We start from the raw sequence: 27,618 nt of genomic DNA, 5'->3' as shown, positions 1-27,618 counted from the left end.
AGTCAGTGGCTGAGGTGGGATTTGAACCGGGGACCTCCTGGTTTCAATCCCTTTTCTTTAACCACTGGACCACACAGTTTGAAGGACACAGAATGCTTTTTCAGGTTGTGTCTAAAGCTGGTTAGATAAGATCAGAGAATGGGCTTGTGTTGGATCTGAAGCAGGTTGATTTATACAGTGGGTTTAACAAGCATGTTATTGATCCTCTTCCCCCTCCCTCTAAGTGAATAGCAGCACTCCTGCAGTATTTCTCTTCCAAATGTTACCCAGACTTCAAAGAAGGGGAACCGGGCAGGTTACAAGCTGATTCTGAGGGACACAGCCAAACTGAGCACTAATCGTAATGGAGGATGGTTAAGAGCAGTTACACAACAAGGGCTAATAGTTAGCATAAACAGCTGCAAGACATTGAACATTAGTGGCGTGCTGTTTATTCTGGATGACCAGGTGGCTTGTTTATGGACACCTCAAGAGTAAAATAAACACAACCATCCATGAACGGACACCTGGTAGTCTTGATATTACAAGTCAATGAAAACTAAATATAGAGATGGGACAACAAATTAGAATCACCTGCGTGTAACAGTATACTGTCCCCCATGTGGCAGATACACTTGCTGTGCAAATATGTCCTGTTCTCAAAACTTTAGCTATAGTTTGACAAAATCTTTAGCACAATTTTTTCGAAAATGAGAAATGCATCCTACAAAGTCACCAAACCAGAAATAACTTGTGACTCGTCCTAAATGGTTTCTTATTTGTTTTAGAAACGTTTAAAGGGTGTTTTTCCTTTCAGATAAAAACTGTGCTCAGGACGATTCAGAGTAAATAGCTTTGAGAATCTATGTTATAGTTATTTTTTAGAAAGGAAACATGCACACAATAAAGTTACAAACCACAACTAAACAAAATCTAATTGCAATTGGTATTTGTTTTTCAATAATAAAAACATGATTTGGAGTAAAAGATTGTAAAGCTCTTGAGCTGCAGTCTTCCTTCTGCTTTGAGTGTTAATGCATCTCATCTCCTTATACATAGCCTGGCAGAATACTTAGCCGACACTAATTAGTTTAATCAGCACAATGGGCAGGAGACGCTAAGCTGTTCACTCCAAATCGTCATTAGCACTTTTATTTCTGAAAGGAAACAACAAAACAGTAATTACAATTTAAAAACTGAATACTACTTAGAAGCACCTCAGTTACATATCTGAGTCGTTTATTTTTGGTATGGTAATTCACTAGGCCTGTTTTTCCTTTCTTAAAAATTGGAGTAAAAAGCAAAGAGGATTTAACCCATTTTGACCCGTAAAACTAAGTATGCCGTCTAAATTGTTGGAATTATTTTTTATTTATTTATTTATCATGGCCAAATGTCAACATTATTAAAGACATGTATTTCCCATTAACTAGCTGTACTCTGATTTTTTTTTTACACAATAGGATCTGTAACATACTGTGCATAATGATTGCACTGGGAACTGTCTGGATACTAGACAGTTTCAGTCACAATGGGGATTGGGCAGCAGATCTGAAGGACATTGCTAGATCAACTACTGATATGTACCATATTTCAAAACTGATTGAGACCTGAGTTTGTAAGCACTGCTGCAGGCTGTTCAACCAAAACGTTGTACAAACAACACATCAGCAGCATCTGGGATAAACATAACGTATGATTTTGGCATTTTCTGCAGAATTATCATTAAATAATGACACACAGTTCACATAGTTTCTGTGATGTGGTACTTTTTAAAATGATCTATAAGGACGCAATGAGATAGACATAAATTTCCAATGAATAGTTATTGTGCTAAAACCTTAAAAGCATTCCCACTATGGCCTGTGATCTGGTAATATTGCTAGCACTAGGGCCATGCAGGATCCCTGCAAACTTGTGAGTGAGCTTTTTTTTCACAGCCTGTTGCAAGCAATCAGAGAAGCAAATAGAAACCAGCAGCCAAGAGTGAGAGCAGGCATTCCTACAAAGAGGGTCTCAGAGCGATGTGAGAACAAGAACAAGGGGGCACAACTTCAGGGAAGCAGGAGAGAAAGAGACTTCATTTCACTGCAACTGGAAGTTCATTTACTGCTTTCTGAAACTTCTGTTCAAACATGTACTGGAGGAAAACTCTGGATCCAGGATCAAGCTGCACACAAGAGTTGGACGATTAAAAGCAGATTGAGGTTGAGATTTGACTTCAATTGCTGCTTCTTGTTTTTGTTATTTTTGTTTTGATCAGGATTGTTTTGAGCATTGAACATGATCATGGCTGACCTGAAGTGGGCTGTGAGGACTCTGCTTGGACTGAGCTGTATCCTAGCTGCTCAGGGACAGGGGGAACCCCCAGACAGTAACCCCTGGAGGCAGATGATCCAGTGGGAGAACAACGGCCGGGTTTATAGCCTGCTGAACAGTGGATCAGAGTACCTCCCAGCCGGTCAGGACCGCAGCCACAGGAACCCTCAGGTGTTGGTCGGAGATACCTCCCGTAGTTCGCGGAGGACCCAGGGAAACACACGCAGGCAGGCCCCATCAACACCTTCCCGAGGGACATCTGAGACCATCAGGGGACAGACAAGACACCCTTTCGGATTCGGGCAAGTGCCAGAAAACTGGAGGCAGGGGGGAGACGCCAGCAGTCAATTCCGACCTTCCTCCACCAGCAGGTTAAGGCAAACTGGGTCATCGTCTTCTTCTTCTTCTTCTTCCTCTTCTTCATTTTCCCAATCATCTTTCAACGTGCCTGCTTACCCACAGTACCCCTTCCCCCAGCAGCCTTCTTACCCTGTTCCCTATGACCCCCATCCTGTGGAATTACCATCACAGGGTCGGGGCCATGAAGGCCAGTATTACAGAGGAACTGGGTATGCTGGGGGTGGTAGTTTTACTGGGGCAGGACAACAGTTGCAGCCTAGACCCCGTTACGAAGATTATGGTGAGGAAGCCTACAGATATCAACCTCAAGGACACAATCCATCACTAGGGAGACCCTATGTGCCCAATGCTGCCCCTCAGCAGCCGCCACAACCTCCATTTTCAGACGGCCTGGACCGCCGCTACACTCACAGTCTCTACCATGAAGGGGCTGCAGCCCCAGACCCATCATCTCAGGGTACCTGGAACTCAGCTGCAACCCCGGACAGGGTCATCCCCCCTGTCCGGAGCCCACAGTATGAGCAGTACCCCCCCTTCCAGAGAATGGATCCCCTGCCAGCCACAGGGACAGAGGAACAGCCTGCCTCGCTGCCCAGAGTCAGTGTGGGGAGTGTCTACAGGCCAGTCCAGAGAGGTAAGTGGATACACACCTGCACTTGCAGGCAAGGATCCTGTGTCTCGCTCAGTTTTACACTGCTTTGAAAGTAATGGTATTATGTAACTGTCCCTGCTGTAAACAGCATCAGTAGGCGCAATGGGAGAGCATATCTACTGCAGTTTTTTTAATGGTAACCAGATCTCTTTCTGGAAGAATTACAGACCCCCAAACCAGCTGAAAAACCACAGCCAGGTCTAACCAGCTTACAATTCCAAACAACCATTGTTGGAGTTATGACAGGAAACGATGCTGCAATTGTTACTTTGTAACTATTTGTTGGATTTTTTGAAGACATGTTACAAATACACCAGGAATATGCATATGTATTTATGATGCATTATTAAAATAATAATGCATAGAATCTATAGATTGTAAATATACTATTCCCATAAGGGTGTAGTAATGACAGTGATTTGGGTGGACTGTCCTTTGGCTGAGTGTGTGGGCACTGTGTATTAACCCCAGTTCAGAGTGTGTTGTATGAGTCCTGAAGGAGGGTGGGGTGCAATTACACGGTATGCAGCAGTGGAAAATCCCTGTAAGAGTATTGCTGTGTAATCCAGGGGTCGACTGAGTTGAGAAAAAGCTCTGTCTTAACTCAATGAGACTGTATATTCTGCACATGAGCCATGAACACATTCCATTTTACACTCCTAAGACTAACAGATGACTAACTATACAGGCAACAGAGCCTTTTTTTGTCAGAAACATCTATTTTATAGAAACCGGCTGGTTTTGAAAAAGCCCCATTTATTATATTGATAAGTGAGTTCTCCTGGCTGCATGTGGACTGAGACAGGAAGCCCCCAGAAACACTTTCGGTGTAGTTGTGGGTTCTTTGACCCCACAACAGATTTAAGTGGTACCAGCAATATATATACATGTATATATGTATTTATATTACAATATATATATATATATATATATATATATATATATATACAGTGCCTTGCGAAAGTATTCGGCCCCCTTGAACTTTGCGACCTTTTGCCACATTTCAGGCTTCAAACATAAAGATATGAAACTGTGATTTTTTGTGAAGAATCAACAACAAGTGGGACACAATCATGAAGTGGAACGAAATTTATTGGATATTTCAAACTTTTTTAACAAATAAAAAACTGAAAAATTGGGCGTGCAAAATTATTCAGCCCCCTTAAGTTTATACTATGTAGCGCCACCTTTTGCTGCGATTACAGCTGTAAGTCGCTTGGGGTATGTCTCTATCAGTTTTGCACATCGAGAGACTGAAATTTTTGCCCATTCCTCCTTGCAAAACAGCTCGAGCTCAGTGAGGTTGGATGGAGAGCATTTGTGAACAGCAGTTTTCAGTTCTTTCCACAGATTCTCGATTGGATTCAGGTCTGGACTTTGACTTGGCCATTCTAACACCTGGATATGTTTATTTGTGAACCATTCCATTGTAGATTTTGCTTTATGTTTTGGATCATTGTCTTGTTGGAAGACAAATCTCCGTCCCAGTCTCAGGTCTTTTGCAGACTCCATCAGGTTTTCTTCCAGAATGGTCCTGTATTTGGCTCCATCCATCTTCCCATCAATTTTAACCATCTTCCCTGTCCCTGCTGAAGAAAAGCAGGCCCAAACCATGATGCTGCCACCACCATGTTTGACAGTGGGGATGGTGTGTTCAGGGTGATGAGCTGTGTTGCTTTTACGCCAAACATAACGTTTTGCATTGTTGCCAAAAAGTTCGATTTTGGTTTCATCTGACCAGAGCACCTTCTTCCACATGTTTGGTGTGTCTCCCAGGTGGCTTGTGGCAAACTGTAAACGACACTTTTTATGGATATCTTTAAGAAATGGCTTTCTTCTTGCCACTCTTCCATAAAGGCCAGATTTGTGCAGTATACGACTGATTGTTGTCCTATGGACAGAGTCTCCCACCTCAGCTGTAGATCTCTGCAGTTCATCCAGAGTGATCATGGGCCTCTTGGCTGCATCTCTGATCAGTCTTCCCCTTGTATGAGCTGAAAGTTTAGAGGGACGGCCAGGTCTTGGTAGATTTGCAGTGGTCTGATACTCCTTCCATTTCAATATTATCGCTTGCACAGTGCTCCTTGGGATGTTTAAAGCTTGGGAAATCTTTTTGTATCCAAATCCGGCTTTAAACTTCTCCACAACAGTATCTCGGACCTGCCTGGTGTGTTCCTTGTTCTTCATGATGCTCTCTGCGCTTTAAACGGACCTCTGAGACTATCACAGTGCAGGTGCATTTATACGGAGACTTGATTACACACAGGTGGATTGTATTTATCATCATTAGTCATTTAGGTCAACATTGGATCATTCAGAGATCCTCACTGAACTTCTGGAGAGAGTTTGCTGCAATGAAAGTAAAGGGGCTGAATAATTTTGCACGCCCAATTTTTCAGTTTTTTATTTGTTAAAAAAGTTTGAAATATCCAATAAATTTCGTTCCACTTCATGATTGTGTCCCACTTGTTGTTGCTTCTTCACAAAAAATTACAGTTTTATATCTTTATGTTTGAAGCCTGAAATGTGGCAAAAGGTCGCAAAGTTCAAGGGGGCCGAATACTTTCGCAAGGCACTGTATATATATATATATATATATATATATTTCAACTCCTCTATTCTGATACACTTGCTGAAATGCTGTGCTGCAGACCTCTTTACAATCAACTAAATATGTACAAGAAATAAAACCCACTTCCACTCACTAAAATCCAAATCCAATAAAATAACTTAAAAGAGTACAATATAAGAAAATCACCCACATAAGATTCACACTCTGCAGGCAAAGTATGCAAAGTGTGGTGTAGCACATAAAAGTAAATGCGTTTGGTTTACTGACACACAGAACCTGATGAACAAGTCCTTATTGTAACTCCTAATATTATACAACTTTCAGATTAGCAGCCAGCTGGTTATGTGCAGGCCTCCTGCTGAGGTCAGTGTGGCACTGAATATAACGAGGTTAGTAATTGTAAAACTGGAAGGATCGCTTTAACTCTTGCACATTACTGGTTGTGTGGAGATTCTGGGGACCTTTTCTTTATTATGTGGTTTTACATGGTCAGGACTTCACAGTAGAAGACTTTCGAGAGTAGAGTAAACCTGTAATCCGAATGGACCCTTGATAACCTGCCATCTTCTCTGCAGTGCTCTTCTGAATTAAACTATACAGTACAGGGCTGGGCTGTACAGACTATCAGCTAAAATTAGCATGATGATCACGATTATCTTAACCCACCTTAACTTCTTTATACAGAGAGTAGTGAGGGCATGGAATGGGATACCTAGCCATGTTGTTGAGGCAGAATCACTGGGATCATTTAAGACTCAACATAACCAAGTTTTGAGATCAACCAGCTACTAGGAACCAAACAAGCTTAGATGGGCCGCATGACCTTCTTTCATTCATAAATTTTCTTATGTTCTTACGTTCCTATGTTTGAACTCCTGCAACTTTTTCCCTAGTTAGTAGTTCTTCTTCTGCCACATACTCATTGTGTTTTTGTCTGCTTTTTGCTTGTTTTTTTAGTATAATGCCATACCCCTGTACTGTCCCCCAGTAGAGGGTGGGGGCAACATTTTCAATGAACTGTCTGTCTGCAGGGAGCGAGAGGAACAAAACATCTAGATAGCAGTGGCGATGATCCATTTCAGCTTCAATAATAATAATAATAATAATAATAATAATAATAATAATAATAATAATAATAATAATAGATTATTATACAAACCCTAGAACAAGGGTTGTTTTGCAATCATTTGTGGGGGGTTCTTAATTAGGAATGCCATACTAAACACAAAGTACTAAATACATCAGTTGTATTAAGTTAAGACCCTACTTTGGTAATAGGTTTCACTGTATAAATCATCATTAAAGCTCTCCAGTTGTTCCTCATTGTGTAGTTGTGACCTTTCGCTTGAGACAACCAATCCTTAGTAAGACTAGAAAGTCAGGTCATGGCTAAAGTCACAGCACATCATGGGTTCAATACAAGTAGGAAGCAGACATTCATTTAATAATGCTACCATATCAGCACCATCACCAGTATGCAACCACTGTCCATGAGTTGCCCATGCTGGTAATGCTGGTGTTCTCTGATGGTTCTTGTAGTTTTTGTTTTCAAGGTAGCACAGTACAGTCCAGTGCAGTGGTACTATACTGGAATCTTGAATGGATTTGTTGTTTTTTTCTGTAAAGGGATCTCTCAAACATCCCAAACCCCTCACACTGCACACACCACTGTTTTTTTCTGTTTGTATTTTCTCAGAATAGTACTTGAGCTGCTGTTATCTTCTGATATGGGCTCACCAGTTTTTATACTTCTAGATCTAAGTGCAGCATTCAGCCCTATTGATCATCCTACTTTGATTGATCATCTTGAGAATCTATTAGGATTGTCAGGTTGTGTCCTGTCTTGGTCTCGATCTTATCTTTCAAATAGGTTTCAATTTGTTAAAATTGAGGACAAAACCTCTTCTTTATCTGAGGTTACATGTAGTGTCCCACAGGGTTCTGTTCTTGGGCTGATTTTATTTTCTTTGTATATGCTACCCTTGGTTGATATTGTTCAGAGACTTGAGGTATATTTTCATGATGATATATATATGCTGATGATACCACCGTGAAACACATTTTTTTTTTTTTTTTTGGTTCCTGGGTAGTAAGTGTTATTTCCTAATTGCTTATGCCTCAAAAGTATAGAAAATGGCTATTATTCCCCACAAACTTTGCTTTTGTGACCAGGACAGTGATATTTTGAAATTTACCTATTTCCAATGAGAAAACGGGCGAATTTGTGTCTTTTCGTTCACATAATGTCAGAAAAAAACAACATATGAATCCAAATTAACATGTATTTATACTAAAGTAATACAAAAATGACTACAAAAGATTTAGAAGTGAGTAGTTTTTCGAGATTTACGATTATACTGTAAATCACTTTCACGAATCAGCCCCAAAATGTAGTCTCCCGTCATGTTCTCGTTATACTGTCCTTGGTAGCGGCGTTCAAAGTCCAGTATATCCTGGTGGAAGCGCTCGCCTTGCTCCTCCGAGTACGCTCCCATGTTCTCCTTGAATTTATCAAGATGAGCATCAAGGATATGGACTTTGAGGGACATCCTACAGCCCATTGTGCCGTAGTTCTTCACCAGAGTCTCAACCAGCTCCACATAGTTTTCGGCCTTGTGATTGCCCAGGAAGCCCCGAACCACTGCGACAAAGCTGTTCCAAGCCGCTTTCTCCTTACTAGTGAGCTTCTTGGGGAATTCATTGCACTCCAGGATCTTCTTTATCTGTGGTCCGACGAAGACACCGGCTTTGACCTTTGCCTCAGACAGCTTAGGGAAGAAGTCTTGAAGGTACTTGAAGGCTGCCGACTCCTTATCTAGAGCTCTGACAAATTGTTTCATAAGGCCCAATTTGATGTGCAGTGGTGGCATCAGCACCTTCCGGGGGTCCCAGCCGTACTCATCATACTTCAAGGCATCCAGCAGGGTCCTGATGCTGTTGTAATCCTCTTTGAGGTGCACCGAGTGAGCCAGGGGAAGAGACGGGTACTTGTTACCATTATGGAGCAGCACGGCTTTGAGGCTCCTGGATGAGCTGTCAATGAAGGACAGTATAACGAGAACATGATGGGAGACTACATTTGGGGCTGATTCGTGAAAGTGATTTACAGTATAATCGTAAATCTTGAAAAACTACTCACTTCTAAATCTTTTGTAGTCATTTTTGTATTACTTTAGTATAAATACATGTTAATTTGGATTCATATGTTGTTTTTTTCTGACTTTATGTGAACGAAAAGACACAAATTCGCCCATTTTCTCATTAGAAATAGGTAAATTTCAAAATATCACTGTCCTGGTCACAAAAGCAAAGTTTGTGGGGAATAATTGCCATTTTCTATACTTTTGAGGCATAAGCAATTAGGAAATAACACTTACTACCCAGGAACAAAAATTGTGTTACATAGTGTTACTCAATTATATTTATCTCTGAAACTGGGTGACACCTCAACTGAAAATATACTACCTGTCTTGCTGACATTAAGCAATGGACGTTTTTTTTTAAACTCAGATAAAACAGAGATGGTTGCTTTTGGGATCAGAATCAACTACACGTATTTCACATGTGGAAGGCTGAAATTAGAAAAGCAGGTGTAATTTTTGATCCAGATCATTCATTCAAGCCACAGCTTACTAAAGTGTCTTTCTGAGCTCATTACCCCTGTGATAGCAGCCTTACACTGGCTCCCTGTACAGTTCAGTATTGATTTTAAGATCATCTATATCTAAAAGATTTGCTGACCCCATATGTCCCTAGTTGCCCTCTTAGAACACAGGATGATTTACTCAGTATGCCATGGGTACAGAGAAAGAAGGCAGAGCATTCAGCTGTAGAGCCCCTAAGTTGTGGAATAATCTGCATGATTTGTAAGGGAGGAGCATCTCTCGCTGCTTTTAAAGTAAGATTAAAAACACGTTTTTAAAATCTAGCATTTGTAATTTAATGGGAAAATGTATCATCCTATTATATACTATTTCTTTTTTATAAATAATGTACATTTTGTCACTGCTTTTTAAAGTAAGATTAAAAAGACATTTTTATTATTTAACCTATATAATTTAAAGGGGTATTTTATCATCTTTTGCTATTTCTCAGAATTGTTTTGTATAAGATTCGTTTTTTGTTATCGGTAAAGCACTTTGAGGTGATTTATCACGTAAGGCCTCTGCGTAAGAAATAAAGATTGATTACTTGATTGATTTTCTAGAAGTGTCTGTGTTACTAGCAGCTGAAATCCACACTTCAGGCGCTGGGGCCCACAAAATAAAACTCACTGTGACCTGATGTTGGCATGCTCCAGATAATCTGGCTTTCAAGGCAATTACCAAGTAATAACAGAGGAGACTTTCCACTCCCAGCCTCTTCATTAAGTTAATCGTTTCGGTAAATGCCAGAACTGCTCCAGGGGATAGTTCAGCCTTAAAGGGGCAATGATCCCATTTCAAGCTTGTTATCTGACTTAAGAGAGCCGAGCTGTTTAGTGTTACTCAAAGTTCATCATGGAGAATATAACAGAACTAGGTTTGGGATGTTCTGTTCTTTTTATTTGAACATCACACACTCAAAACTGAATTACATGACAACGGCAGTCTGATGCGAACTTGAAGTCTGAATGAAAAATAACACAAACCAGCCGTTGCCTGTTACTATGATAAAGAGTGCAAAGGAAACTAGTGTAACTAATCTTTTAACGTTCGCCCAAGAGGTTTCCACTACAACTAACCAAACGCACAAGGTAAAATACACAGGTAGTGTACTTGCATACAAAAATGTCTGGCTCGGTTGACAACATCTCCTGGCCTTTGTTTCGTGACTCACTCAGGTTGTCATCAGTGGCACTCTGGTATTTAAGATGTGAGAAACGGTACAGGTGAATGATTTGAACGAAGGCTTCCAAATTTCAGAAATATCACAAGATATATACAGGGTGATTAGAAAGTAAGTTTACAATGCACCATATCATTGATGTGGTAATCTTACTTTCTAATCACCCTGTATATCTGAAGATGTTTTAAAAATGGTAAACAAGGTTTAGACTTGTTTAATTCTGGAGTACAACTATAAGAAACGAAGTAGGCAAATGGGATTACTTTAGAATTCTGATTGAGAATGTCTGAAAGTTTAACACTCGATAAATATGCATTATAAAGAAACCCATAATCCAGTATTTAGTTTGAAAATTAATAGGATTTTAAAAAATGTTTTTCCTAATAACACATATAACTTACTACAAAACTATATTTTTTGGATATGATTTCAAAATACATATAGGAAACACATTTTGTAACCCTCACATGTTTGGCTTGCTTCACACGGCATATTCCATCTATTATGTTCATTACAATACTGTAGTGCAAAGCTGAATCATATTTCACCCTCTTATTCCCTCTGTCAAGCACATGCATCCTGTCACTTACAGCACTCTCGTTGTTTTGCACATTTTAGAATGCATTCCTCAAAGGCAATTCTTATTCTGCTCACATCTGAAGGAAAATATCTGTATCAGTACTTCACAGATATTTTCAGAATTGGCTTGTTATCTTTCACAGGAATAGTGGGAATGTAATAAGCTTTGTTAGGGGAAAGGCTTTTTCTTAAAGCAGGGCTGAGAGACCTGATTGAACCTGCTTTAGGCATGACATTCAAACACCCCTGCAAAACCCCCTATGACGTGGCTTGTTATTTTAGCAATCATTTCAATGCACAGTATGTTTTATCCTCTCAAAGCTGTTTATTAGTAGTTTTCTGACCCGATACGGCAGCCCCTGTCTTTTCTATAATATGAATGGTAGTTTTTAGATCTGTTAAAGACTATATACACAACAGGAAACACATATAGAAAGAAAATAGCTTTTGATTTTACTTCCTGAGGCCAGGCTCATCCATCGACGAGCAAAACAGAAATGCTATTTTTCAAAACAGGTTCAAATCTTACAATTAGGCAGACAACAGCAATGTAAAATAAAAAAAAAACAACCTACACTAAACCATTGGTCTGGTAAATTGCAAATGATTGATTCCCAATGTAGGTGACGGACTGCAGATTCCTTTTATTTATCTCAGAATAAGGTTCGGTTTGGTCCCCTATCTATTCTTTATCATTAATTCTTCTAATTCTAGGATTGCCAGACCTGGTCCCTGACCCCAACTACGTCCAGGCCTCCACCTACATCCAGAGGGCCCACCTCTACTCCCTGCGCTGTGCTGCTGAGGAAAAGTGTCTCGCCAGGTACGACCTTTACTAAGTATGTTAAAGGTAGAAACGATAAGACACAACCAACACCTGTGCGAGCTTCCCTGTAATGAAAAAATAAAGACTTAATCTTGCTTTAGTCACATTGCTGATGCAAAAAGCCCTTGTGGGGAACTAATTAGAAGTATGTTGTAACGGTCTTTAGTAGATAACTTATTGCTATGAACCTTACTGTACTTTTTACTTTTTATAAATACGTTTCAGGAAAAACAGAAACAAAATAAGATTTGGAAAACAAGTACCATGAATGATCATTTTTTAAATGTAGCTTTTGACAGAAAATAATTGATGTTTTTTTTTATTATTTTGCAGCTCTGCTTATGGTGCGGACACCACCGACTATGACGTCAGAGTGCTTCTGAGATTCCCTCAAAGGGTTAAGAACCAGGGCACAGCGGACTTCATGCCCAACAGACCACGTCACACCTGGGAGTGGCACAGCTGTCACCAGTAAGTGCCGCCCATAGATCAGGAATCGTAGCGTGTTTCTGTGCACTGGCTAAGTCATGGCAAAGTGAATGGCGTGAGCTGCCCAGCCAGCCTCACTACGAGCTGTGATTGCACACCAGGTGTGTTTCATACTTGTGTATTCAGCTTTAAACAACTCTAGGTCTCCTTTCAGTAAACATCTTTGGCTCCTGTCAATCACATAACACATTATTTTGACTCCACATTTCACGCATCACTTGTGTATATTCTCCACCATTAGATTATCAAAGCTATTTACTCCAAATAGTCATTAGGGCAAATTTTGACAGAGAATACATTTCTAAGAAGGAACTGTAGAGTACTAACAAGCCCCTCAATTAAATGTTTATTTCTGGTTTTAGTAACTTTTTTGCTCCCTGAAAAAACTGTGCTGATGACTTTTTGGAGTAAATAGCTCCCAGAATCTAGACCTTTGTCGGCGAGGCACAGTAAGAAATGCATGTTTGTTAAGTTAATATTTAATAATTTCAAATGTGAAATTTGGATAAAGAAACCAAGGTACTTTCTTATTGGTTGGTAATTGCTATGCCTTAAAACCTTCATAATTGATACTTAATACAATTAAGGCACACATAAGCTATATCCTACAAAAAAAAATACAAGGGGCAGAAGTGGAGTAAGGTTCACAAAGCTTCTTATGACTTTCACTTCCACATTTAATGTGTTTGTTAATCTCAAAGAAGAGAGAACTGCAAACTTGTAGTAAGGCTCAATCATTTCTACTGCTTATACTGTCGTCAAGGACTTACCTGGTAAAACTAACAGCAAGGAATGTGGACCACCTACGAATTTAAAAACAAGTGATTGCGGCCCTTCAACAATTGGGAATTTGCTGTTATCCTATGTCAGTACATGTACCTCATAGGTATTTTCATGCCTGTAATAGTATTCCATCCCCGATGGCATTGTTAGCTTTAACACATGAAGCCTGGGAATTCCAGTGCAGCTCGTAGGATCTTGGTGTGGCTTTCCTAATCGCTGTGGTATGTTAACTGCCCATTAACAGATTACAAATATTTCTTATATGACGTAAACAGGAATTGCTTCATTCAGACTCGAGGGGATTTGCTCACATGCATGAGCCCTGCGGTTAGTCAAGGGTAAAGTTAAAGAGATTGACTTCCACTCACACTACCACATGCTTTTAATAAGTGTTTCTTCAAATTCAGTTAACTCTTATCTGCTTGGAACTGACTAATCAGACTCCCTACTAAGATAATGCCAGGGATATTTCATCCATAACTATATAACATACTAAAAGAAACTTAATTTAAAAAATTTGAAAATGTGCCACACAACACTCAGCCAATTGAAATCCAATTCCTTCAGCAAAGTCTAGATGATCCAGAATGGTTTATTAATAATAAAGTCATCGCTGTTTTACATGACACATCAATAATTTGTGCAGGCTTACTTGCCATCATACACACTGAGACAGAAATTGAGCTGAAAACAAAGAGATGTCCAGAATGCATGTCAGGGAAGCAGAATGAATGAAGCTGGTTAGGGAAATCACATGAAGTACTGATTAGAGGAGTGTGGCATGCTGGCTCGCAGTGGTGAGGTGTGGTGACGTCACGGACCAGGAAGTAACTGAAACCAAAACAATGGATGGGCGGGTGAAGCTGAATGCATCGGCGGTCAGCGTATTTAATAAATCAAATAAACAAAACAAATGATTTTAACAAAACAACAAAACAAAAGGGCACAAGGGCCAAATGAATCAGAAAGACAAACAAGTAAGTGTCGTGCTGGCTAATCCAGCACGTTTTAGCAATTGTTAATTTCTGTCTCCTCTCTATCTCCCCGTACCTCCTCTCTGCACCCAACCCAGCAGCACGGACAGCTCTGGCCGAGGGGTTAACTAGCTGTCTTTGGTAAAGATGCATGACTGTCAGCTAGTTAATCAGTAGCTGATCAGTCATGCATCCTCATGGGGTTTTTAAATATAAATATAAAAAACAATAACAAAAGACGCGGCGCTTTTATCCGCGCCGCAAAAAAATACAAATAATAACAAATAGGGGCGGGACACTCCACCACACATGCCCCCCCCCTTGTGCGCAGCACACATGGCCTTTTCGGCCACCTCCCCCCCTTATTCCCTAAAGTCCCAGCTAGCAGTCCCGGCCCAGGAACAGGGGAAGCAAGGTGTCTCCGGGGGCGGCCACGGCGGGATGTCCTCCTCCCACCCCAACAACTGTAGCGTCCCAGTGGACCACGCACAGGCCGGCTCCTCTGGCCAGAAAAATTTTGGGGGTGGTCTCCAGACCTGCCCCCCCTTCTTCATGGCTGGTAGCTCCCCTCTGTGGGGCTCCGGCCACCCTTTCTCCTGCAGCGAAATTGCTGCGGGAGGAGCTGGTCTCCTGACCTCCCCCCCCTTCTTCATGGCTGGCAGCTCCCCTCCATGGGGCTCCGGCCACCCGTTCTCCTGCAGCGAAATTGCTGCGGGAGGAGCTGGTCTCCTGACCTCCCCCCCTTCTTCGTAGCCGGCAGCTCCCCTTCATGGGGTTCCAGCCATAGTATTTCCTGCTGCATGGCAGGACTGGTAGCGACCCCAGGCAAAACAGGACCCTTGGGAGGCGACAGCAGCAGCTGCAGACCATCACAGGCGACGGCAGCAGCAGCGGACCCTCGGGAGGCGACGGCAGCAGCAGCGGACCCTCGGGAGGTGACGGCAGCAGCAGCGGACCCTCGGAAGGCGACGGCAGCAGCAGTGGACCCTTGGGAGGCGACGGCATCAGCAGCGGACCCTCGAGAGGCGAACTCGGGGGGGGAGCCCCTGGCCATGGAGGCGGCAGCGAGGGCTCCACTTCTCCCTCGTACTCGGCAACTGGTGGCTCTCCAGGCGATGCGGAGCAACAGGCAGCCCCAGGCGATGCGAAGCAGGCATCCTTGGGCGGTGCGAAGCAGGGCAGGAGCAGTCCTTCCCATGACGGTGGATGTGGAACCAGCAGGTATTCACCCTCTGCTGGTGGAGGTGGGAGGGGCAAGCAGTCCTCCCACGGTGGTTGAGGCGGAACCAGCAGGAATTCACCCTCTGCTGGTGGAGGTGGGAGCGGCAAGCAGTCCTCCCATGGCGGTTGAGGCGGAACCAGCAGGTATTCACCCTCTGCTGGTGGAGGTGGGAGGGGCAAGCAGTCCTCCCACGGCGCTTGAGACGGAACCAGCAGGCATTCACCCTCTGCTGGTGGAGGTGGCGGAGGCAGAGGCAGCTCCTGCTGCTCTGCTCCTGGTGGTGGAGGTGGCGGAGGCAGAGGCAGCAGGTATTCTTCCTCTGCTGCTGGAGGCCTGGGCGCTGGATGCACGGGCTCCCCCCCTCTGGGTGCTTGATGCACGGGCTCCCCCCCTCTGGGCGCTGGATGCACGGGCTCCCCCCCTCTAGGCGCTGGATGCACGGGCTCCCCCCTTCTGGGCGCTGGATGCTCGCGTTCCCCCCTTCTGGGTGCTGGATGCTTGCGCCCCCCCCTTCTGGGTGCCTGATGCTCGCGCTCCCCCCTTCTGGGCGCTGGATGCATGCGCTCCCCCCCTCTGGGCGCTGGATGCACGCGCTCCCCCCCCTCTGGGCGCTGGATGCTCGGGCTCCCCCCTTCTGGGCGCTGGATGCATGCGCTCCCCCCCTCTGGGCGCTGGATGCACGCGCTCCCCCCCTCTGGGCGCTGGATGCTCGGGCTCCCCCTTCTGGGCGCTGGATGCTCGCGTTCCCCCGTTCTGGGCGCTGGATGCTCGCGCTTCCCCCTTCTGGGTGCTGGATGCTTGCGCTCCCCCCTTCTGGGTGCCTGATGCTCGCGCTCCCTCCTTCTGGGCGCTGGATGCATGCGCTCCCCCCCTCTGGGCGCTGGATGCACGCGCTCCCCCCTCTGGGCGCTGGATGCTCGCGCTCCCCCCTTCTGGGCGCTGGATGCATGCGCTCCCCCCCTCTGGGCGCTGGATGCACGTGCTCCCCCCCTCTGGGCGCTGGATGCTCGGGCTCCCCCTCTCTGAGCGCTAGTTCCTCCTCTTCATAATAGCGGAAGGGTCAGTTGGCAAATCGATGCTTCTGGTCGCAGAGGGGGCACAACTCTGATGGCTGGCTACATCTCCCTGGGTGTCTGGCCATTAGGAAATACTCCTCCTCCCTGTCCTTCACCTCTCGGTCTTCCTTCCATCCCATTTTTTTTCCCCTTCACAAAAAAACACTTTTTGAAAAAAACGAACACAAAAAAAAACTCTCTTTGCTGTTCCTGGTCCGGCTCCTGGAGGCGTTGTTTGTCCCACGCAGGACACCATATGTGGCATGCTGGCTCGCAGTGGTGAGGTTTGGTGACGTCACGGACCAGGAAGTAACTGAAACCAAAACAATGGATGGACGGGTGAAGCTGAACGCATCGGCGGTCAGTGTATTTAATAAATCAAATAAACAAAACAAATGATTTTAACAAAACAACAAAACAAAAGGGCACGAGGGCCAAACGAATCAGACAGACAAACAAGTAAGTGTCGTGCTGGCTAATCCAGCACGTTTTAGCAATTTTAATTTCTGTCTCCTCTCTATCTTCCCGTACCTCCTCTCTGCACCCAACCCTGCAGCACGGACAGCTGCAGGTTCTTATACTCTGGCCGAGGGGTTAACTAGCTGTTAATTATCTTATTACCCCTCGGCCACAGTCTGCACGCGTTTGGTAAGGATGCATGACTGTCAGCTAGTTAAATAATCAGTAGCTGATCAGTCATGCATCCTCATGGGGTTTTTAAATATAAATATGAAAAACAATAACAAAAGACGCAGCGCTTTTATCCGCGCCGCAAACAAATACAAATAATAATAAATAGGGGCGGGACACTCCGCCACAAGGAGACACCTCAAAATGGAGCGAGGTAACCAGTGGTGTACCACAGGGATCAGTATTAGGTCCTCTGCTATTCCTAATCTACATTAATGATTTAGATTCTGGTATAGTAAGCAAACTTGTTAAATTTGCAGATGACACAAAAATAGGAGGAGTGGCAAACACTGTTGCAGCAGCAAAGGTCATTCAAAATGATCTACACAGCATTCAGAACTGGGCAGACACATGGCAAATTACATTTAATAGAGAAAAGTGTAAAGTATTGCATGCAGGCAATAAGAATGTGCATTATAAATATCATATGGGAGATACTGAAATTGAAGAAGGGAACTATGAAAAAGACCTAGGGGTTTATGTTGACTCAGAAATGTCTTCATCTAGACAATGTGGGGAATCTATAAAAAAGGCCAACAAGATGCTTGGATATATTGTGAAAAGTGTTAAATTTAAATCAAGGGAAGTAATGTTAAAACTTTACAATGCATTAGTAAGACCTCATCTAGAATATTGTAATATTGTGTGCAGTTCTGGTCACCTCGTTACAAAAAGGATATTCCTGCTCTAGAAAGAGTGCAAAGAAGAGAGACAAGAATTATCCCGGGTTTAAAAGGCATGTCGTATGCAGACAGGCTAAAAGAATTGAATCTATTCAGTCTTGAGCAAAGAAGACTACGCAGTGATCTGATTCAAGCATTCAAAATTCTAAAAGGTATTGACAATGTCGACCCAAGAGACTTTTTCGACTTGAAAAAAGAAACAAGGACCAGGGGTAACAACTAGATATTAGATAAAGGGCATTCAGAACAGAAAATAGGAGGCACTTTTTTATACAGAGAATTGTGAGTCTGGAACCAACTCCCCAGTAATGTTGTTGAAGCTGACACCCTGGGATCCTTGAAGAAGCTACTTGATGAGATTCTGGGATTAATAAGCTACTAACAACCAAACAAGGAAGATGGGCCGAATGGCCTACTCTCGTTTGTATACATTTTATTATGTTCTTATGGTCTTATGTTCTTATAATGTTGTCCAGCCCCTATACAGTATAGAAACCAAATAATGAAAAGCAGAGCATTTTAAAATCTAAGACTGTGAAAGGGGTGTGGGGAATTCACTGACACAGGAGACAGAAGTTTCTTTTGAAACACCACTTGGGTGCACTGATTTATTTTTGTCCACAGAAGATGCTCTTGTCTGTGGCCTGAATACCGACAACGGTAATCAGGACCACAGGGTTACCAACACAGGTAAACAGTTCAAGTGCACGTGTAAGTGCTGAAAATAATATTCAATAACAAAAGGAGAAAGCAAAAGAGAAAATAAAACACAATAAACCTACAAAAAAAATTTGCTGCTCCTGGCAGCGTTCCGTAGCCGCCGCTATTCACTGCGGCTCCGGTCTTATTAGTGCGTTGCTATTCCCTCGCTATAACTTCCCCAACTAATACTAAACGTCCCCCTCGAGTGCATAAAAATTAATAAAATTATTTGGCAGCGGCTGTCTTCCTCAGTCATGCTTGCTTGTTCCTTTTTCTTGCTCCAGACACTGGTGCTCTATTACAGTTTGTAATCCCGTTTTTGAACAGTCCCACTGTTCTCAGGGCTGAGGAAACAGCAAAGTATTATTTTTATAGGTCGAGCGACCCCCCAAGGCCCGCCTCCCGACCACTCACCCAACCTCTCTGTGTCACTGCAATGATCGACAGGCGGATCTTACGTGGGCTCCTGACCTCCCCCTACAGGATCATGCATGCGTCAGATAGCCAGCACATACCTCGTCCTGTTACATATCCTCCCCCTCAGAATGGCACCACTAGTCCATTCAAAAATCCTACACCGCTATGCCTTCCCGAGAGAAAACCCAGGAGGTAGTTCCGGAGTGACTCGACTGCCCATTTTACTGCGAGACACTCCTTCTCGATGGTACTATAGTTTTTCTCTTGGGGGAAGGAGCTTCCTGCTGATGTACAGGACCGGGTGCTCACTACCCCGCACCTCCTGAGACAACACTGCCCCGAAACCTATCTCTGACACATCCGTCTGCAGGATGAACCGCCTACTGAAATCAGGACTGCACAGCACTGGCTTGCTACACAGCCTTCGCTTCAAGGCAAGAAAGTCCCCCTGATATGGCTCTGTCCCCTGGACTGTATTTGGGGCAGCCTTCCGTCAAAGAGAGTAGCGAGCGTGGCGAAGTTTGGGGTGAACTTCCTATAGTAGCCTGCTAGTCCCAAGAAGGAGCGGACCTTTGCAATCAGCGGTCTGATCTGGCCACTCCATACTTGATACCCCAAATACTCTGACTCACTCTTCCCAATGTCACATTTTTTTGGATAGCAGTGAGCCCAGTCTCTCGCAAGGATTGCAGTACTGCCGCTACCTTACACAGATTTGACTTGGCCAGTCCTCACTGTGGATAACCACATCATCTATGTAAGCAGCGGCGTACTGCTGATGGGGCAGCAAAATGTGATCCATTATGCGCTGGAAAGTGCCTAGCGCCCCGTGCAACCCAAAGGGCATGGTCCTAAATTGAGGGAAAGGAGTCAAAAACGTGGTTCTTTCTCTGGATTCCATGGTTAGGGGTATCTGCCAGTACCACTTCATTAAATCCAGTGTTGTCATAAAATGAACTGTGCCTAGACGCTCCAGTAACTCATCTACTCACGGTATGGGATAAGCACCGAACTTTGATTTTTCATTCACTCGCCTGAAGTCAATGCAAAACCGAGTCGACCCATCTGGCTTATCCACCAACACAATTGGACTGTTCCAGTCACTTTGGTACTCTTCTATTACCCCCAGTCTGAGCATTTAATCATTTTCCGTTTTTATTACCTGCCTTTTGTGTTCAGTTATGCGGTATGGCCTCTGGCGAACTGGTGCCCCAGGCTCAACTTCAATGTGATGGTGGGCTATTCGAGTCTGCCCCGGGATGGGAGAAAACACATTAGGAAATTCCTCCACCAGTGCCTGAGCCTGACATTTCTGTGTTAGTGTCAGATTGTCTGCAATCTGTACCGACCCTGTTTTCACCAACACAGAAAGATCAGGTCCCAGGTCTGTGATGTCATTTACTTGCGCCACTAACAAAGCCTCACTTTGCAACCAGGGCTTCAAGAGGTTTACATGATAAATGTGCTTTTCTTTCCATCGCTCCGGCTGGCAGATCTCATAGTCCACCGTCCCAATCTGGTGTGTAACCTCAAAAGGTCCTTGCCACTTCGCCAGAAGTTTAGACTCAGAGCTGGGCAACAATAGAAGCACTTTATCAACCAGCTGAAATGTGTGTAACCAGGCTCCTCTGTTGTATTGGATCTCCTGTCTAAATTGAGCCTGCTGCAAATTGTCATGCGTCCACCGACTGCAGACTCAAGACATTTGCACAGGTCCAACACATACAGGACAGTATTGGTCGAATTATCCTGCTGTTCCTCCCACATCTCTTTGATCAGAACAAGTAAACCCCGGGGTCTCCGCCCATACAGCAGCTCAAATGAGAAAACCCAGTGGAAGCCTGTGGCACCTCTCTGATAAGTGGAGGAATCAGCTGGTCCCAGTAGCTCAGATCACTATTAACCTTCACTACGTTGTTGGCAACAGATTTAGCAGGTGCAGATCAGTGGGGGATGGCCTCTGGCTAATGCATAGCATAATCCAAAATGGCCAATAGGTGCGTGTATCCTGCTGCACTCCTCTCTAGTGGTCCAACTATATCCACTCCAATATGCTCAAACGGAGCTTCCACTAGTGGCAACGGCACCAGTGGGGCCCATGGGATGGCTGTAGGGCTGGCCTTCTGGCATTCCCCGCAGCGTTCGCAAAAACGCCGGACATCACCATCCAGCCCCAGCCAACAGAACCATGTAACGAGCCTCGTTTTGGTCTTATCCCTTCCCAACTGACCAGACAGAGTAATAGCATGAGCCAATTGCAACAAACCCTTTTTAAAGGGTTGCACAATGAACAACTGGTGATGCATTTCCCCATCTGGGGTAATTTTTCAACCCGGTACAAGAGATCTCAAGCAATTTCAAAGTGAGGGTATGTGATGGTGCATCTATGCTCGACCACGGGACCATTAATCACAGCTGCTTGGTCAAAGAGCCTGCCCAGTACGTTGTCACGCCCTTGCTTGAGCCAGAAGTCACGGGAGCGAGCTAAAAAATCAGCTCCCATGGCTTCCAGCTCGGGATCGGGTCGCCTGCGCTGGCTCACTGGCCTCCCCCCCAGACTCTTCACCAATCGCCCCCACTTGAAACCTCTTGGACTCCCTCCATTGCCAGCCCTCATTCTTCACGGCCCGGCATTCCTGTTTAGTTTTTCGGGGTTTAAATCTATGGCAATACCATGCCGGGTCGCGAAAGGGGAAGATCTCTCCACTTCCTCTTTCTTAGCCAATAGGGAAGACGGGGTAGTCACAGCAGCCAACCAACCTTTGAACTGCCCGCAGTCCCGTCCCAGAACTACAGGCACTGGTAATCAAGAACACAATCCCACTTGTACTCGCATCACCTGCTGGCCAATTTTTAAATTTACATTAACTTTGGGATAAGTGCGCAAATCCCCATGAGCACATTTAATATGCACCCGTCACAATATGTGCTTATGCCATGGTGAGATTAAGCTCTCCTGTATTAGGGACTGACTACACCCTGAATCCAAGAGAGCCTGGGTTTGTGTACCATCCACTGTTACAGGAATAACAAAACCTGTCTGCTGAAGTGACTGATGTAATTTGACACTCTTACCTGGTGAGATGATGTCACATTCCATAGCGGGGCACTCCCGAGCAATGTGACCCACCTCCAGGCATGTCCAACACCTTGGTGGACTGGTTTCTCACCTCAGAGCTTCAGCAAGTGGTCAAAAGACCAGAGCCATCAAAGGCGCTTGGCGGTAGAATGGCCGTGCGAGTCCCCAATCCGACCCCACAGCAGCCCGTGGGTAACCCCACCCTGCCCCGGGTCCCGGGCCAGGAGCTCCCACCGCCCCCCCGTCCAGAAACCTGTCTACCCCTTCCCCCCAGTCCCTTCGCACTCCCTGGCCTCGGTAATGAGGGTGATGCTGGAGTAGTGATCTTCCCAGGCAGAATAGTGAGCGGTTCTGCTGCCCGGAATTGCTCCGCCAGTAGCACTGTCTGATCCAAAGTGGTGGGTGCATGCCGTTGCACCCATAAGCGCCATTCCGGGGCCAAGCACTCTATGAACTGCTCGACCACGATCACCTCCACCAGCCTGGCTTTGGTGGTTGCGTCCAGGTTCAGCCAGCCCATGGCATAATCCTTCAGGTGATGTGCGATGGTCCAGGGATGTTCTACTGTCGCAAAGACGTCCTCCCAAAACTTGTGGACGTAGCCCTCCGGAGTCACCCTCACACGGTTGAGGATGGCCACCTTCAGCGCGGGGTAATCGACCATCGACGTGGGATCCAGGGTCCTAGCAGCCACTTGCACCTCCCCCGTCAGCTGTGGCAGGAGATAGTCAGCCCACTGAGCCTTGGGCCACCCAGCAGAGGTCGCCATGGCCTCGAACACCTCCAAATAGGCTTCTGGCTGATCCTCTGCTGTCATTTTCATTGGCCTCTGTAGCCTCGGGTCCGGCACCGCAGGTTTGGCACCTCCCTGCACGGCCTACAAAAAAAGGTGCTGCTCCTGGCAGCGTTCCGTAGCCGCCACTATTCAATGCAGCTCTGGTCTTATTTGTGCATTGCTATTCCCTCGCTATAACTCTCAGACTTCCCCAACTATTATTATTATTATTATTATTTATTTCTTAGCAGACGCCCTTATCCAGGGCGACTTACAATTGTTACAAGATATCACATTATTTTTAACATACAATTACCCATTTATACAGTTGGGTTTTTACTGGAGCAATCTAGGTAAAGTACCTTGCTCAAGGGTACAACAGCAGTGTCCTCCACTGGGGATTGAACCCACGACCCTCCGGTCAAGAGTCCAGAGCCCTAACCACTACTCCACACTAAACGTCCCCCTCGGGTACATAAAAATTAATACAATTATTTGGCACCGGCTGTCTTCCTCAGCCACACTTGCTTGAATGTTGTTCCACATGCGCACAGTACCGGTACTCTTAGAAGTGTATAAATATCAGTAAAACTCCTGTATTGCAGAAAGTAAGCAACACAAAATCGATCTTGCAATAACCAATTTGTATGTGTTTCCGTTTTTCATCTTAGTTTTCAAATTCCAATGCTCCTTGTTCTTTGTCCCCTCAGACAAGAATATATTATTGGAAGCAACATGTCAATGGCACTTGACCTCAGAGTTCAGAGGTGGCTTCCTGTATTTGTGCAGGTGCAGTGTGGGACGGAGGCTGTCTGGTGGCAGTTTATGGTGTGCAAATGTCAGGCTTCTGCTAAATATCTTTTTTGTGAACATCCCAGGCTGCCACATTGCATCCCCAGTGGTGTACTATTCTCAAACCTAAAAAGAATGTCTTTTCATTTCACTTCAGTCTTCCATAATCTTTGTGTAAGACTACTTGTTCAGATAGCAGACCTTGTTGACCAATTTATTTCACTGCAGGGTCAAACAATCCTCCCTTGAAATACTCATTTTAAGATACTGCTCCCTTTTTGGTATGTTAAATACAGATGCATTGAGCATAATTGCAATCTGTCAATTTTGACTTTCATGTTGCATTGTTGCAAACATAGAGAAATCAAGGTTTTGACTCTTAAAATAGCAGTTGATAATCGTTGCATCTAATTGTTTATAAGAATCGGGCATAAATATTTAGCTGTATTTTCATGAGCTACCAGAAACCAAGGGAAGAGAAATGCTTCAGTTGGTTAGTACAGCAATCTGTTGTATTACTGCACAACAGTGGAATATTCCAAATGAATAGTTTTCCTTTATATCAAGTACATACAATTGTGATCAAGCCTATGCACCGATTGTTACATTAATTAGACCACACGGCTCACCGAAATGCTAGTGGCTCATTTCATTAGCAAGTCAGTGCTGCTATTAAGCAAATTCTACTGTCTACTACAGTTGTGTTCAGTCACCAACCACAAATGAGGATATTTTAGTCATGGTTTATAAATGGTTTTTTACAGCATTGTGCAGTTTTTAAACATCATATTGAGACTTGCTAACCAAAAGGGTCACTTTTTTAACTGAAAAGAAAAATCCTGAGAAAACAAGAAATAGAGTTTAACTCAACATTTATTTAAAAGAATACTGTTGTTGGTGGACAGGAAGTTACTTATAGGGAAAAGGAAATCAACAAATACAATGCCAGAATAGCCAGCAACTGCGTGCCTTGACCGGACCAGAATACTAATGTATAGTAAACACGTATTTTGATCTTAAAGCACGATATCTGGTACAACACTACATTAAAAACATCTCTGTTTGAAAGCCTTGGAGATAGTGTTGCACTTCATTGGTCCTTTGACCTGGAAGGTGAAATTATCCACACAGTTTCAACTGCTTCATTCCTGTCATTAGCCAATCCGCTGCTTCCCCTGGCTTGCAGCCAGAAACAGGCTTTGACTGCTGAAGTTAAACGACCTATGAAGTACAAGTGTAACAGATTTATGTAGAGAAAGGCATGGACCTACTGTACAGTATGTAGCCAATTGAAGTCCAAAATAGGTAGATTGGTGGAATTATTTTATTAGCTACAAGTACTTTCAGGTCAACTATCTAATTGGTATGGTCTCCACTGTTGTTGTTCTCAGTTGTGAAAGTCATCATTTGCAGCTGCAATTTGAAATCTCAGCTGAGTCTTTAAAACAAATCCCGTTTCTCATTCAGAGACTGATAAAAGTCACACATTCACTTCCTTTTTATAATGCGTACACTTCCTGCTGCAGCTTTTGAACCACAGCCAATAATCACAATATTCAAAACATTTGTTTTGCTCTGGAACACCCCTTAGCTCCGTACAATCTCGTCCTTGTTGTTGAAATCACTGACCCCGTTATCATTTCTAATATCCAGGGTGGATTTGAACAAAGGGGTTATAAAGCTTTTTAGTTACTTGCTAGATTTCAAGGAAAAATAACAGTATTACAGTTCTGACAAGTTATAAATTACGCATTAGAAATCGACCATTACATTATAACCTGTGTATAGATATCACCCAGTACAGAACATACGGCTTAGTTCAAAAACCACAACTCTCTTTTATGTATAATTGTAGTTCATGGATACAGTATTCACTTCTGTCAATAATAAGAAGTTCATATGTTTTGTGTGTATCTCAACAACAAAAGTTATAACACAAATAATATCACACATTATGAGTAGCTTCAAACTGCACAAGATGACATCTCTTATAACAATAAGAGACGCCCGACACATAGAACATAAACAGATGTATGCATGAGAGACCATTCGGCCCATCTGTGCTCGTCAGGTTTCAAAAACTTTGTCCAGTTTGGTCTTAAAGGATCCAAGCGATTCAGCATCAACAACATGACTAGGTAACCCATTCCTTACCCTCACCTTTTTCTGTGTGACAAAGTGTCTCCTTCTTTAAGGATACTTACAAGCCCCTAATCTTGTAAGTACCTGGTAGTTTATTTCTGAAGAAATGTACGAGTGACAATTTGGAGTTGAGTGTTGAGAATGCATGCACAGTGTGTGCCTGAAGGCCATTCCCTGATGGTCCTCTCTCTTCATGTAACTTTGTGTTGAATCTCTCAGGCACTACCACAGCATGGATGAGTTCAGTCACTATGACCTGCTGGATGCAGCGACAGGGAGGAAGGTTGCTGAAGGACACAAAGCCAGCTTCTGCCTGGAGGACACAACGTGTGACTTCGGTCACCTGAAGCGCTACGCGTGCACATCGCACACCCAGGTATGGGAGACTGGGGCTCTGACACAGCGCAGTGCAGAACAGGGAGAGCAATCTCCATCCCAGCAAGCTAAACTGCGGGAGAACACATTCAATAGAATATCACAGTTATCTTAACCAATGCATTCTTCTTTAGATTCACTAAATCTAAAAAAAAAAAAAAAAATTTTTATTATGACATACGGATAACTTCATAAAAGTTTAAACATGTTGTATCTCTAGGTACAGCTGGTACACCAGAGTGTAACCATTAACCTGTCCCCCTGCAACACACTGCCCCTAGTGGATGTAAGAAATACCTCACCACATACAGTATTTACAACATAACTGTTTTATGTAAACTCATAAGTTAAAGCACCATGAAAAGGACCCTTACTTGTTTTAGCTCCTAATTTGAAGACAAATACCGTTTCTGGCAGATGAATTGCAAATGAAAACAAAGATGTATTTCTCTTAAATATATAAAAATACAGGTGATTAGAACGCAACTCTTTTTTCTTTACAGGGTCTAAGTCCTGGTTGCTATGATACTTATAATGCAGACATCGATTGCCAGTGGATTGACATCACAGATGTCCATCCAGGAAACTACATCCTCAAGGTAACATTAATAAACACTCTGCATCTGTTCTAAGTGTTTAGTGCAGAGCCTCGTGATGCTGTCCGCAGCTGATTATTATTATTATTTTCCTGATTTTGGTAGATAGTAAAATGCAATTCGCCTGTTTTATAAGGAAATTCAGTCTTTCAAATAAAATCTTCAGGTGCTTCCTTTGTTAGTCTATTGTCCACATTGCCTTCGCCTGGAGATTTATATTCAGACTTTTCAGTTTCTGTACAGTTCAGCAGTGTTTATTGCTTCTGCACTTAATGTACCATGAAACTGCCTACCTTCAGCAGCAGCTTTGTATATCTCAGGGTCATGTGACCTCCAGACCCCACCCCCAATTAAATGTAGTCCGCTAAAGGGGAAGTCCTCTTAAAGTAACAAACCACAGCTTTATAAGTGCACCTAAATCCTGACCTGAACAGCCCCTCCCTGCTATTCACTCTCTCAAGCAGAGACAATTGGTTTGAATTCTGCTGTGGTTATGTGAGCATGACATTGTGATGTACTGTATAAGCAATCTTGTATTTTATTGAGAATTTTTTCTTCTCCCTCAGTTACAAGTAAACCCCAAATACACGGTGCTGGAGTCCGATTTCACAAACAATGTGGTGAGGTGCAATATCCATTACACTGGACGCGTAGTTACAACTACAAACTGCAAAATTGCCCAGTAAGTAATTTTACTTTGCTGTGCATTTTACTGAAAATGGTGACAGTT

The 27,618-nt window shown here is 43.8% G+C and overlaps 1 protein-coding gene across 1 annotated transcript in view; it reads left to right on the top strand.

Annotated features, from left to right (window-relative positions):
- Positions 1-1,941: 1,941 nt before the first annotated feature.
- Positions 1,942-27,618, top strand: part of LOC117427813 (lysyl oxidase homolog 1) — a 29,975-nt gene continuing 4,298 nt past the window's right edge. The window contains exons 1-6 of the mRNA XM_058994870.1: positions 1,942-3,292; positions 12,003-12,111; positions 12,448-12,585; positions 26,137-26,293; positions 26,796-26,891; positions 27,455-27,570. Of these exons, the coding sequence (XP_058850853.1) occupies positions 2,263-3,292; positions 12,003-12,111; positions 12,448-12,585; positions 26,137-26,293; positions 26,796-26,891; positions 27,455-27,570 (1,646 nt within the window). The 5' untranslated portion in view covers positions 1,942-2,262. The remainder of the gene's footprint in view (positions 3,293-12,002; positions 12,112-12,447; positions 12,586-26,136; positions 26,294-26,795; positions 26,892-27,454; positions 27,571-27,618) is intronic.

Source organism: Acipenser ruthenus, chromosome 21, assembly GCF_902713425.1.
Source record: "Acipenser ruthenus chromosome 21, fAciRut3.2 maternal haplotype, whole genome shotgun sequence".
Taxonomy (NCBI): Eukaryota; Metazoa; Chordata; class Actinopteri; order Acipenseriformes; family Acipenseridae; genus Acipenser; species Acipenser ruthenus.
The sequence above is the reverse complement of the archived record's forward strand: the minus strand, read 5'-3'. Positions and strand labels throughout refer to the sequence as shown.